The 12,300-nt window shown below is 38.0% G+C and overlaps 1 protein-coding gene across 1 annotated transcript; it reads left to right on the forward strand.

Moving 5' to 3' along the window:
• The first annotated feature begins 661 nt into the window (after positions 1-661).
• On the forward strand, positions 662-11,911 carry LOC126700861 (MDIS1-interacting receptor like kinase 2-like). Its single transcript, XM_050399039.1, has 6 exons — positions 662-914; positions 987-1,212; positions 3,008-3,149; positions 8,466-8,648; positions 8,760-9,195; positions 11,619-11,911. The coding sequence occupies exons 1-6, from the start codon at positions 662-664 to the stop codon at positions 11,909-11,911; spliced, it is 1,533 nt and encodes a 510-aa protein (XP_050254996.1).
• The last annotated feature ends 389 nt before the right edge of the window (positions 11,912-12,300 follow it).

Genomic DNA, 12,300 nt, shown 5'->3' on the forward strand with positions numbered 1-12,300 from the left:
ATATAACTTATCAAATAAAAAAAATATGTGTATATAATAAAAAAGCACAAGTGTGTGTATATATGTATGTGGGATTGTTTTGATAAATATATTAATACCGTAACTTGGTCCTCAAACAAATATTCTTAGCTCTGCCCTTTCTAAAGTCAATAATCATGTTGAAACCCTTCTCTTCCCATTAAGGACAACACTTGACTTGATTGGTATTTAAAGAAAGAGAATGATGAAAATTGATAAACAGAGATACTGAATCATATCCATAATTTTCACTAGCTTTAGAAAAACAATGGCATTCACTAGCTTCAAAAAAGTATTTTCCCCCGTTTCTCTATTTGTGTTGGCCCTGTTACATTTTTCCTTTATTTCTAATTCTGTTTACGTGAATAAAGAAACCGAGACAAATGCTCTTCTCATTTGGAAAGCCAGTCTTCAAAATAAAAACCAGTCACTCCTGCCTTCATGGACTCTCCTTCCTAATAATAATGCAACCAATTCTTCCACCACTCAAAATGCAAGCTCAAATCCATGTAGTTGGTTCAGTGTTTCTTGCAACCATGCAGGAAGTGTTATTAGATTAAACCTGACTAACTCAAGCTTGAAAGGTACTCTCCATGAATTTTCATTCTTGTTACTCCCTGATCTTTCATTTGTTGACCTCAGCATGAATGAACTCTTTAATACAGTTCCTATTGATATTAGTTACCTGTCTAAACTCATATATCTTGATCTATCCTTTAATAACTTATCGGGGAAAATACCACCCCAGATTGGACTACTGATCAACCTTGAGGTCTTGCATCTCGCTAAAAATCAGTTAAGCGACTCAATTCCTCTAGAAATAGGTCATTTTAAGTCTCTTAATGACCTTTCTTTGTACGCCAACAATTTCTATGGATGCATTCCTGCTTCATTAGGTAATTTGAGCTATTTGACTGACTTTTCTCTCAATAGTAATTTCTTTTCATGTTCCATTCCTATATCTTCAGGTAATTTAAGCAACTTGGCTTATTTGTACCTCTATGATAATCAACTTTCTGGTTCCATTCCTCCACAAATTGGAAACCTTACCAATTTAGTTGAACTTGACTTAAGTAACAACAATTTCAAAGGTCCCATCCCATATAGTATTGCAAAATTTGAAAAGCTAGCATTGTTGCATATGAACCAAAACCAGCTCTCTGGCTCCATCCCCCTAGAAATTGGAAATCTGAAGTCTCTCATATTTTTAAGCCTTGAAACAAATCATCTTCTGCCTCAATTCCCACATCTTTAGGTTCTCGTAGAAACTTAACTGTTTTACACTTGTACAGCAATCAACTTTCTGGTACCATTCCTAAAGAATTAGGAAACTTGAGTTGAGTAGAAATCGATTGAATGGTAATATTCCAATTTCCTTTGGTAGGTTTAGTGGCTTAAAAGCTTTATACCTCTGTGATAACTAACTTTCTGGTCCCATTCCGCCAGGGATCAGAAACTTAATGAAGTTGATTGCTCTGCTGCTGGATGCCAACCACTTCACTAGCTTTTTGCCTCAAAACTTATGCCATAGTGGGTCTCTCCAATTACTAAGGGCAGACAACAACGATATCACGATTCCAATACCAAAAACCTTGAGAAACTGTAGAAACTTAATTAGAGTCCGCCTTGAAAGAAACCAAATCTTTGGAAATATATCTGAAGATTTTGGTGTCTACAAAAACCTACAGTACATGGACTTGAGTTACAATAGATTTTATGGTGAAATCTCACACAACCGAGGCAAGTGCACACAACTAGCCACTCTAAAGATTGTTGGGAACAATATTTCTGGTCACATACCACTTGAAATTGGAGACTTAGTTCAACTCCAATTACTTGATCTTTCTTCTAACCACTTGGTTAGGGAGGTTCCAAAGGAATTTAGAAAGTTGACTTCTTTGTGAAAGCTGATGTTGAATGGCAATAAACTTTATGGTGGTTTACCCTTGGAGCTTGGGTCATTTATAAATCTTGAGTATCTGGATTTATCCACTAATAGGTTTGGCAAGGCAATCCTAAGAAATATAGGGAGCCTTTTGAAACTACATTACTTAAATATGAGCAACAACAAGTTTATCCTTAACATTCCAGTCCAAATGTATGAATTAGCTCATTTGTCCCAGCTAGATTTGAGCCTTAACTCACTCGAAGGAGAGATAACTACACAAATTAGCAATCTTGGAGTTGTTGAATGTATCCCACAATAACTTCTCAGGTTTCATTCTAGCTACTTTCGAAAAGATACATGGCTTGTCGTCTGTTGACATATCCTACAATGAGTTAGAGGGTCCTCTTCCCAATAGCCGAGCATTTCATGATGCTCACGTTGAAGTATTACAAGGCAATAAAGATTGTGTGGAAACGTTACGGGATTGCAACCTTGTGAGGCAAGGCATATCTCAGAGAAGGGAAATAAAATAATTTTCCCTCTGTTAGGAACAATTTCACTTGTATTGTTATTCCTAGGAATATTCTTCATTTTAAAAGGAAAAGGGCAAAATCCACAAGAAAATCAAAACACATACACGGACAAGGAAGAAGTGTTCACAATATCAACTTTTGATGGAAGAACAATGTACCATGAAGTCTTTGATGCAACCTAGGGTTTTGATGCTAAGTTTTGCATTGGGGAAGGAGGATATGGAACCGTCTATAAAGCCCATCTAATATTTGGAGACACATTTGCAGTTAAGAAAATCACATCCATGTGTGATGGTAATATTTCACAACAAAAAGAGTTCTTAAATGAGATAAGTGCATTAATAGAAATCCGGCATTGAAATATTGTAAAATTGCATGGCTTTTGTTCACATTCACGTTTCTCGATTTTAATTTACGAGTACCTTGAAAAGGGTAAGTTGGCCTCAATTTTGAGCAACAATGGAGGAGCTAAAGAATTGGATTGGAATAAGAGGATGAATATCATCAAAGGTGTGGCTCACGCTTTGTCTTACATGCACCATGATTTTTCACCACCAATTGTTCATAGGGACATATCAAGCAAAAATGTTTTGCTGGATTTAGAGTACGAGGTTCATGTTTCAGACTTTGGCATAGCTAAGATTCTTAATCAAGACTCATCCAATTGGACTTCACTTGCCGGCGCATATGGATATGTTGCACCAAGTAATGTATGTAAGGTTGAATTTAATCAACCATCTTGTTGGCTTTATTCCATGCCAAATTTGCTTGTATTTCAGCAATTAATAACCCTGTATTTAGGTGGGTTTGTTGTAAGGGTAGTCAGTGAGATAGAGTGATTGAATGCTCAAGAGTGTGCAAAAAACAGAGTCTCGCGGCTGGATCTCGAGGGTGACTCGCTGTTGCAAGCCGCCAGAAGCAGCACACGTGCCAAGCATGCCAGAAGTTGAAGCGTCATGCTAGCTAGAGCACTACAGGACAAAATAGGACAACTGGCCGTTCTGTTACTGCGCGGCTGGATCTCGCGACTCAGTCAAGCCGAGAGGCCAAGCCGCGAGCCACCCTGTTTTGAAAATCCTGACGTTTCACATTCTTTTCTCACCCTAGTATAAATACCCCTTATACCCACAAAAGAAAGAGAGCTTCCAGAGAGAATTTTGAGAGAGAAACCCCAGAGTAAAACAAGATTGATTCATCTACAATCTTTACATAAGAGTCTCTTCAAATTCCTCAACTCTCTTCCTCTCCATTGTTAAACCCTTGAGAGGCATTTTACCAAAACCTTTTCTCACCATATCCATTGCTGTGAGAGGGCTGTTTGGTGTTCTGGGAAGCAATTAGGAAGGAACCAATTTACATTGGTTGATGCTATGGTCAAGTAGCGAAATCCGGGAAGCTAGAAAAGAAATAGGTTCGGTGCAACCTCATTGGAGCAAGAAGCTTGGAGGGCTTAGGTGCACTGGGTAGATTAGGCTTTGAGGGTCTATTACTGTCCATGTATCCCAACTACATTTTCTAGTGGATTACTTACCGCTTGGAGGGCGGCGGAGAGGTTTTACGCCGAGGGCTTCGGTTTCCTCTTCGATAACACATCATGCGTTGTCCTTGTGTTTGCATCTTCTTTCCCTTTTATCTTTGCCTTTTATTATCTGCTGTGGGTTGTGATTTTAATTTGGCTTTGATTGTTTTCCAATTCTGTTTTATAGTTTTTGTTCATTTTTCGCACACTAGTTGTTTGACATAAAGCTTGAATTAGTTAATTTGTAAATTGGGGGTCTAAACGTTCAAGGGTGTTTTTACACTATTTGAACTTTCAATTGGTATTAGAGCAGGTACACTTCTAGTGGTATCATTACCATAGTGTGATCCTTGACTCCCTATTGAGATGGATCGATCTCAATCCCTAAATGCACCTCCATATTTTGATGGTAGTAATTATGCTTTTTGGAAGGTTCGCATGAGAGCATTTCTGTGTTCCATTGATGAATTTGTTTGGGATGCAGTTGAGATAGGTTGGACCAAACCTGAGGCAACCAAATCCACATGGGATAAGGCAGCACTCGCTGCATCTAATGCTAACAGTAAAGCACTCAATGCTATTTTCTGTGGTGTGTCTCCAGATGAATTTCATAGGATCTCTCACATTACCATTGCCAAAGAAGCGTGGGAGATATTAGAGACCACTTACAAAGGCACGAAGAAAGTAAAAGATACCAAGCTGCAGATGCTAACCACTCGGTTTGAGGAGCTAAAAATGAGTGAGGATGAGTCCTTTAACTCTTTCTATAGCAAGCTGAATGAGGTGATTGTAAACAAGTTCAATCTGGGAGAGAAAACGGAGGATTCTAAAATTGTAAAGAAGATCCTTCGATCATTGCCAGAAAGTTTTCGTGCGAAAGTGACAGCGATTGAAGAGAGCAAGGACCTTGATGACATCAAAGTCTAAGAGCTGATTGGTTCTCTTCAAACTTGTGAAATGTCGCTGCTCAATCAACGGAAAAACAAATCTCTTGCTCTTAAGACCATTAATGAGAAGGTGGAAGTCCATGACTCATCGGAAGAAGATATGGTTGACAAAGATGTTGCATACCTTGTAAAAAATTTTCAAAAATTCTTGAAATTCAAGAATAATGGCAAATTTGGTGATAAAGGAAAATTCCAAAGTTCAGGAAGGGAGAAAAGAGAATTCAAAAAGAAAGATAGAAAAGAATCCCAATCTACACAAGGTGTCACTTGTTTTGAATGCAACGGGCATGGACACTTTAAGAAAGAATATCTGAATTATTTGAAATCGAAAGGTAAAGTGTATGCCACAACATTGAGTGACTCGGATTCATCCGACTCAGATTCTGAGGAAAGCTGTGATGGAGAGGGGAATTATTCAGCTTTTATGACTATTGCCCATGTTGAGTCTTCAAACGAGTTGAATCTGCTTGTACGAGAACTTGGAGAACATAGTGATGAAGAATCATTGGGAGTTGTTGAAGAATCAGATACTGAAGAAGATGAAAGCACAGCCAATCTTCAAGAGAATTATAACTCACTCCTAGAGAAGTCGGGTGAGTACACAAAGGTGGCCAAGGCAGTTGTGAGAAAAATGAAGAAGGTAGAGAAGGACTATAAAAGTCTCCTAATTCGATATAGGGAGGCCACATGTGAGATAGAAACACTGAATGGTGAGCTGTCAGAAGCTTACACAAAAGTGAGATTTCTTGAGCAAGAGGTTGTGCAAGCAAATGCTAAAATAGAGAGGGTCACCACCAAGAAGCTAGATGATGTTATTTTATCTCAAAAGAGCTTTTCAGAAAAATCCGGATTGGGATATACCGGAGGAAGTAGCTCATCTGGCAATATCACTAAAGAAGTGAAGTTTATAAAGGCCAAAGAATCAGTTGATGTTGGCCCTACTGCTGAGAAGCCCAAGATAGAGGAGAAGAGGAATGTGGGGAACGAACGGTTGTTGAATCCATGTAATCAATCTGTGGGTAGGTCTGAATCCCGAGCCAAGTCTCGTCTCGACCATAAAAAGGTCCTAGATCGAACTATGTGTGTCATCATTGTGGACTTCAAGAGCATACTTAGCCAAATTGTCAAAAGCTGAGATCACTGAATAATGCAACTGCTCCAAGGTCACGAGGACCTAGAAATGACAGAAGAAATTGGGCTGTTGAACCATCAAGAGATCAAAGTAGTGATACCAGAATGATGGACTTGATGAAGATGATTGGTGCTTTCACCAACTGCTTGGAGAGCTTCACACGAAGGTTTGAAAGCCCTAACTCTCATACCCAATCCTATAAGGAAAATCACCCCAAACGCGAGTGACGTGTGGGTGAAAAAGGGTACTCATGCATAAGCATTACAACATATCCGTGCATCAATTCTTCCTATGCTTTATGACTTAGTTTGGTTGTTTGCCTTTTAATTGTGTGGGTTGTATTGTGTTTATTTATTTTTGCATTCTATCGTTTATTCCTTATCATTTATTTTTTTTGTTTTTGATCAATCATTTCCTTCTTATGTGTCAAAAATCCAAAAAATCACATAAAAAGTAGAAAATCAAAAAGTTTGATCGACATTGTTGAAGTTTTGTCTCAAAACTTATTTTGCCTTGTACCTTTGTGCTAATGGCTTTGTGCATTTTCGAGCGTAGCTTGTTTCTTTGCACTCTTATCATGGTGGAAGAAATCTTGAAATCTATGTGACTGTTGTAAATAGATCTTTAAACTTGTCATGAATGATTAGTGAACGGTTATGTTGATCTTGAGACTTGCATAGACTTGTGCCTATATATCTTCCCACTTTTTTTTTTTTTTTTTTTTTTTTTTGCTAAAAAGAGCTCACCAAATGTAAATCTCCAAATGAAAAGAGATATTAAGCCGCAAAAACTTGTCGCACATACTAGTATTTGACTAGGAAAAAGGAAAAGCGACCAAAAATTTATGTGAATGTTTATTCAAAAAGCCAAAGACTATCTCATCAAAGTGAAATATCAAATATCACTCTCACAATGAGAGGTGATTGTCTTAAAAGAACCAAAAAGATCAAATGTTATGATTGATTGTGGAGTCAAATGTAAAGCTCTTAGTTATGTTATCAAGTTTTGTGGGAGGTCATATATGCATACTTCTATAATTGAGATGGGTCACATGATCTAGTGCTAATTGTGTATGTCTTAGTTGAATTGATCATTGAAGCTTCACATTAGACTAAGGACTATCTCATTGTTGATATCCACACACAACACACAAGTTTATGTTCAATAAATGCCATATTCATTTGTGTGATTGTACTTGATAAAATGTGTTTTCACATGCTCAATCTTTATTGATTTAAGCACAAAAAGATTTTTGAGTGTTTTAGGTGTTTTTGGAAAGTATTTTGTTCTTCAAAAATTGAAAATTTCAAAATACCTTTTTGCCCTGTTTTGGCGACTCAGTCACGGGTAAGTCAAGTCACATGCCACAGTCGCGAGCTCACGGGTCAATTTTGGCGACTTGTTCGCGAGTGGAAGGTCCAGTCACGAGGAGTACACAGAGATTTTCGTGGCTCAGCTCGCGACTCACTCGCAAGTGAAACTTCCAGTCGCGAAAAACACTTAGAAAATTTTTCAAAGCTTTTTTCTTGAAGTGTTTTGGCGGGTGGATCTGGTGACTTTCTGGCAACTTACCTCAACCGCGAAAAATGCCTGTTTTGCACAGTGAGGGCAATTTTTAAAATCTTTTTCAGTTTTCCCTCGAACTTTTGTGACTGTTCATCTTCTCTCTCAACTGTCTCATTCCCAAACGCTCCGTGTAACCCATTTTGAACTCCATTGTTGCTTCATTTCTTCTCAAAATCATCAAGAAAAGGTATGGGTCTTCTCTTCCTCACTTCATATGTTATATTTTGTGTGTTACTTTCTTGCTTTTTGGATTGTTATTTTTGTCATATTGTGTTCAAACGTTTTACTCTTTGTGTGCTGGGTATGGTGGATTGTGTTTGATGCTGATTTCATCTGGTGTCGTTTTATGGGTCACAATATACTTATCTTTGTTCTGTGCTTTGGCATTTGTGGTTTTTATACTCTTTTGGAAAATGGGTTTGGTGTTTTTTTGGTTTTTACTCCGTTTGTGTGTATGAAAGTTTACTTGTGTCTGTGGTTTTGGATTACCTATCTTGTATCATTGTGTTTTTCTGTTGTCATAACTTGTGTGTGCTTCTGTCTTGAGTGTATTACTTTAATACATTCAATTTTCAGTTTAATATGTCCCACTGCCATTTTTTTGGTTGTATGTGGTTTTCATTGTGCATTTCAGACTCATGGTAGATTGTCTTATTAACAGTTATATTTAAGTTTGTCTTCTCTGTGCTCTATTGCACTCTCACCATTTTGTTGCACCTACCTTATTCTATATTGACATGACTTATGTTTGAAATTGTGTGTGATTTTTATGGTTTACATTCATTTCTGAATCTAATCAAGTTGATATCTGTCCTTTGTGGTGTTGTTTTTGGTTCTTTGCTGTGTGCCTATTCTCTTGCAGATGTCTCTTCGATCCTCTAGGGGCAAAGACATTGTTACTGATGATCCATCAACCCCAGTTGCTAAAAGGACTCGACTCTCATCTCAGTCATCTCAAGACTCCAATTTGGAGAGGTTCAGAACCCCGCTTACCTCACACATCTACTCAAACATTTTTGACAAGGCATCTCCTATAGTGGAACGGGTGGTTGAGTTTGACACCTTAGGGACCACTTTTATCCCTCGAATCTTTGAGCCAAGAGATTGGGCAAACTTATTTGGGAATTTTGTCGATCCAATGGATGAACTGGTTAAGGAACGCTACTCTAATACAAGTGATCTTGGAGTTGAACTAATTTGCTGGGTCAGAGGAAAGGAGTTTGCCATCTCCCCGAACTCCATAGCCGATATTCTCCGCATTACTAGACCTCAGAATGTGGATCTAACTCTGTACGATGATCAAACTCCAGAGACTCAAGACATTCTACAAGTTCTAGGATCTGATCATGAAGTCTCCAGTACAGGCACATCCATAAGCACCGTAAAGTTTGCACCAGAGTTAAGCACACTAAAGTTGATCATGTTCTCTACTCTCTACCCACTGTCCAACACTACCTTCATAAATCTTGGAAGAGCTCCATTGCTTTGTGATCTTATTACAGGAGCCCCCATTGATATCTGTGCCCACATTTTTCAAACCATAAGGAAGACGGCGGCTCGATCTGCACCTCGAGGATGTATTCCATTTTGCAGTCTCATCATGAAGTTCATTCTTCATGAAGGCATTGTTCCTCCCCCAGATGGAAAAATGTTGACCCGTCTGCGTCCAATTTCCATGTTCACTCTACAAGCCAGCATAAGTCATTCCTCTAAAACACCAAAGAGTGCACACATCTCTCTGGTTACTCCATCTACACCTGAGTCAGAGACACCTCTAAATACCACACCTACTTCGCGTGTCATCCCTGAAGTTCCACAAACTAGCATTCCGCATGCACATTCTGATCCTCAAACTGATAGAGTGGGTAGTTTGCTTGAAAATATTTAGAAAAGCATTGATGAAATGGTGACACTTTTCTACTCCACCAACAACCATGTTCAAATGCGACTCAAGACCATGGAGAATCAGCTAGAAGCTATTCAACAAAAGTTAGACGACAGCCTTTAGCTATTCGTGCCAAAAAGGGGGAGAGCATTCAGTAAGGGGGAGAAAGCTCAAAGGGAAGTGTGCATAGTAATAGGGGGAGTACATATACTTTTGTTTTAGTCTTATCCTTTAAATTTATAGGTTTATGTTTTTTGATATTTATTATTACTATGGGTTTGATACACTGTGGTTTTGGTGTATTTTTGTTTCTAACTCATAACTCATAAACTTGGTTTACTTTATAAATATATATATTGTTGATGTTCTTCAGTAGTATATTGTTTTTGTACCCATGTTGCTTTTGTAAGCTTTTAGGGTTTATGTTCTTCACTTGTAGGCTTTATGGTTTGTACCATGCTTTATGCAGCCTCTATGTTCTTGTTAAATCAATACTTCTATCCAAATGTCATGCATTTTTTGGTTAAGTACTGTCACTCTTGTGCCCTTGTAGGATTGTTCCTAGATGCATATACTTAGTGTATTATGCATTGGTTGAGTGTTGGGCATACAAGTAACTTGCATTGTTCTTGTTTGCTTGTATGTTCAAGTGTTCATTCCAAGTGTGAATGAGCATTGTGATCACTACCTTGTAGTGATTACTTTGTTTGATCAAGCCATGGTTTGTTTCTTAACTTCATCCTTGCTTGATCACCTTATGCCTATTTCATATGCATTTCATGTTTTCTGCATACAATGATCATGGTGTATTGTTGTGTTTTAGGATTTTCATGTTCATATGATTCAAGTGCCTCACAGTTTTTAGAATTAGGTGTGAGTGAGTTTTGCTCAACTGTTCCCAACTCACATGTTAAGTCTAGAGTCTGTTTTAGGGTTTTGTCATGGAATAGCCAAAGGGGGAGATTGTAAGGTTGAATTTAATCAACCATCTTGTTAGCTTTAATCCGTGCCAAATTTGCTTGTATTTCAACAATTAGTAACACTGTATTTAGGTGGGTTTGTTGTAAGTGTAGTGAGTGAGATAGAGTGATTGAATGCTCAAGAGTGTGCAAGAAAACAGAGTCTCGTGGCTGGATCTCGCAGGTGACTCGCGGCTGTAAGCCGCTAAAAGTAGAACACGTGCCAAGCATGCCAGAAGTTGAAGTGTCATGCTAGCTGGAGCACTACAGGACAAAATAGGACAACTGGCCATTCTATTATCGCGCGGCTGGATCTCGCAACTCAGTCAAGCCGCGAGCCACCCCTGTTTTGAAAAACTTGACGTTTCACATTCTTTTCTCACCCCAGTATAAATACCCCTTATACCCACAAAAGAAAGAGAGCTTCCAGAGAGAATTTTGAGAGAGAAACCCTAGAGTAAAACAAGATTGATTTATCTACAATCTTTACATAAGAGTCTCTTCAAATTCTTCAACTCTCTTCCTCTCCATTGTTAAACCCTTGAGAGGCATTTTACCAAAACCTTTTTTCACCATATCCATTACTGTGAGAGGGCTGTTTGGTGTTCTGGGAAGCAGTTAGGAAGGAACCAATTTACATTGGTTGATTCTATGGTCAAGTAGCGGAATCTGGGAATCTAGAAAAGAAATAGGTTCGGCGCAACCTCGTTGGAGCAAGAAGCTTGGAGAGCTTAGGTGCACTGGGTAGATTAGGCTTGGAGGGTCTATTGCTATCCATGTATCCCAACTACATTTTCTAGTGGATTACTTACCGCTTGGAGGGTGGCGGAGAGGTTTTACGCCGAGGGCTTCGGTTTCCTCTTCGATAACACATCGCATGTTGTCCTTGTGTTTGCATCTTCTTTCCCTTTTATCTTTGCCTTTTATTATCTGCTGTGAGTTGTGATTTTAATTTGGCTTAGATTGTTTTCCAATTCTATTTTATAGCTTTTGTTCATTTTCCGCACACTAGTTGTTTGATATAAAGCTTGAATTGGTTAATTTGTAAATTGGGGGTCTAAACGTTTAAGGGTGTTTTTACACTATTTGAACTTTCAATGTACTTACTTGTTTAATCAATATAGAACATAGATCATATGAATACATTGGCATAATATTATACTTTTTTTAGAGCTTGCTTATACAATGAAGATAATTGAGAAATGCGACATGTTTAGCTTTGGAGTTTTGGTTATTGAATTGATCAAAGGTACACATCTTGGTGAAATCATCTCCATTCTATCTGCTTCAACCATGGAGGATAATTTCTTGTTGAATAATTTGTTAGACATACGCCTTCCACCTCCCACTCTTGAGGTTGAGAATCAAATAATACTCATCAGAAAGTTGGCAATTGCATGCTTGCATGCTAATCCAAAATCTAGACCAACTATGCATAAGGTCTCTCAGATTTTATCAAGTTGAAGTGCACTTCCTTAAAGTCGTCATAGTCTAACTAGGACAAGCAAGGATATGAAATAAGACACTATATTCTGTCAAATTTATGTTGTTGAAGGCAATTGTTTGTTTAAGATTATGTAATGCCTAGATTACCACTAGATGTTTAATTGCAAGTATTAATAGTGCTCTTCTATTAATAATGATTTCAAGGCATTGTGACTATACATGTATGATTAGCTATTGTTAGGGTTTTGGCCCCTAATAGTAACAAAGTTAACCAACTCTTGACCAAGTAATTAATTAAATTACTTATGCTTTAGATTTGAACTGAATAGCAACACACGAACATAAATGACACAAAGACACCAAAATGATGACCTGAGAAAACTAACGAAACAAAATATTTCATAGTA

The sequence above is a fragment of the Quercus robur genome, chromosome 9 (genome assembly GCF_932294415.1).
Source record: "Quercus robur chromosome 9, dhQueRobu3.1, whole genome shotgun sequence".
NCBI classification, from domain to species: domain Eukaryota; kingdom Viridiplantae; phylum Streptophyta; class Magnoliopsida; order Fagales; family Fagaceae; genus Quercus; species Quercus robur.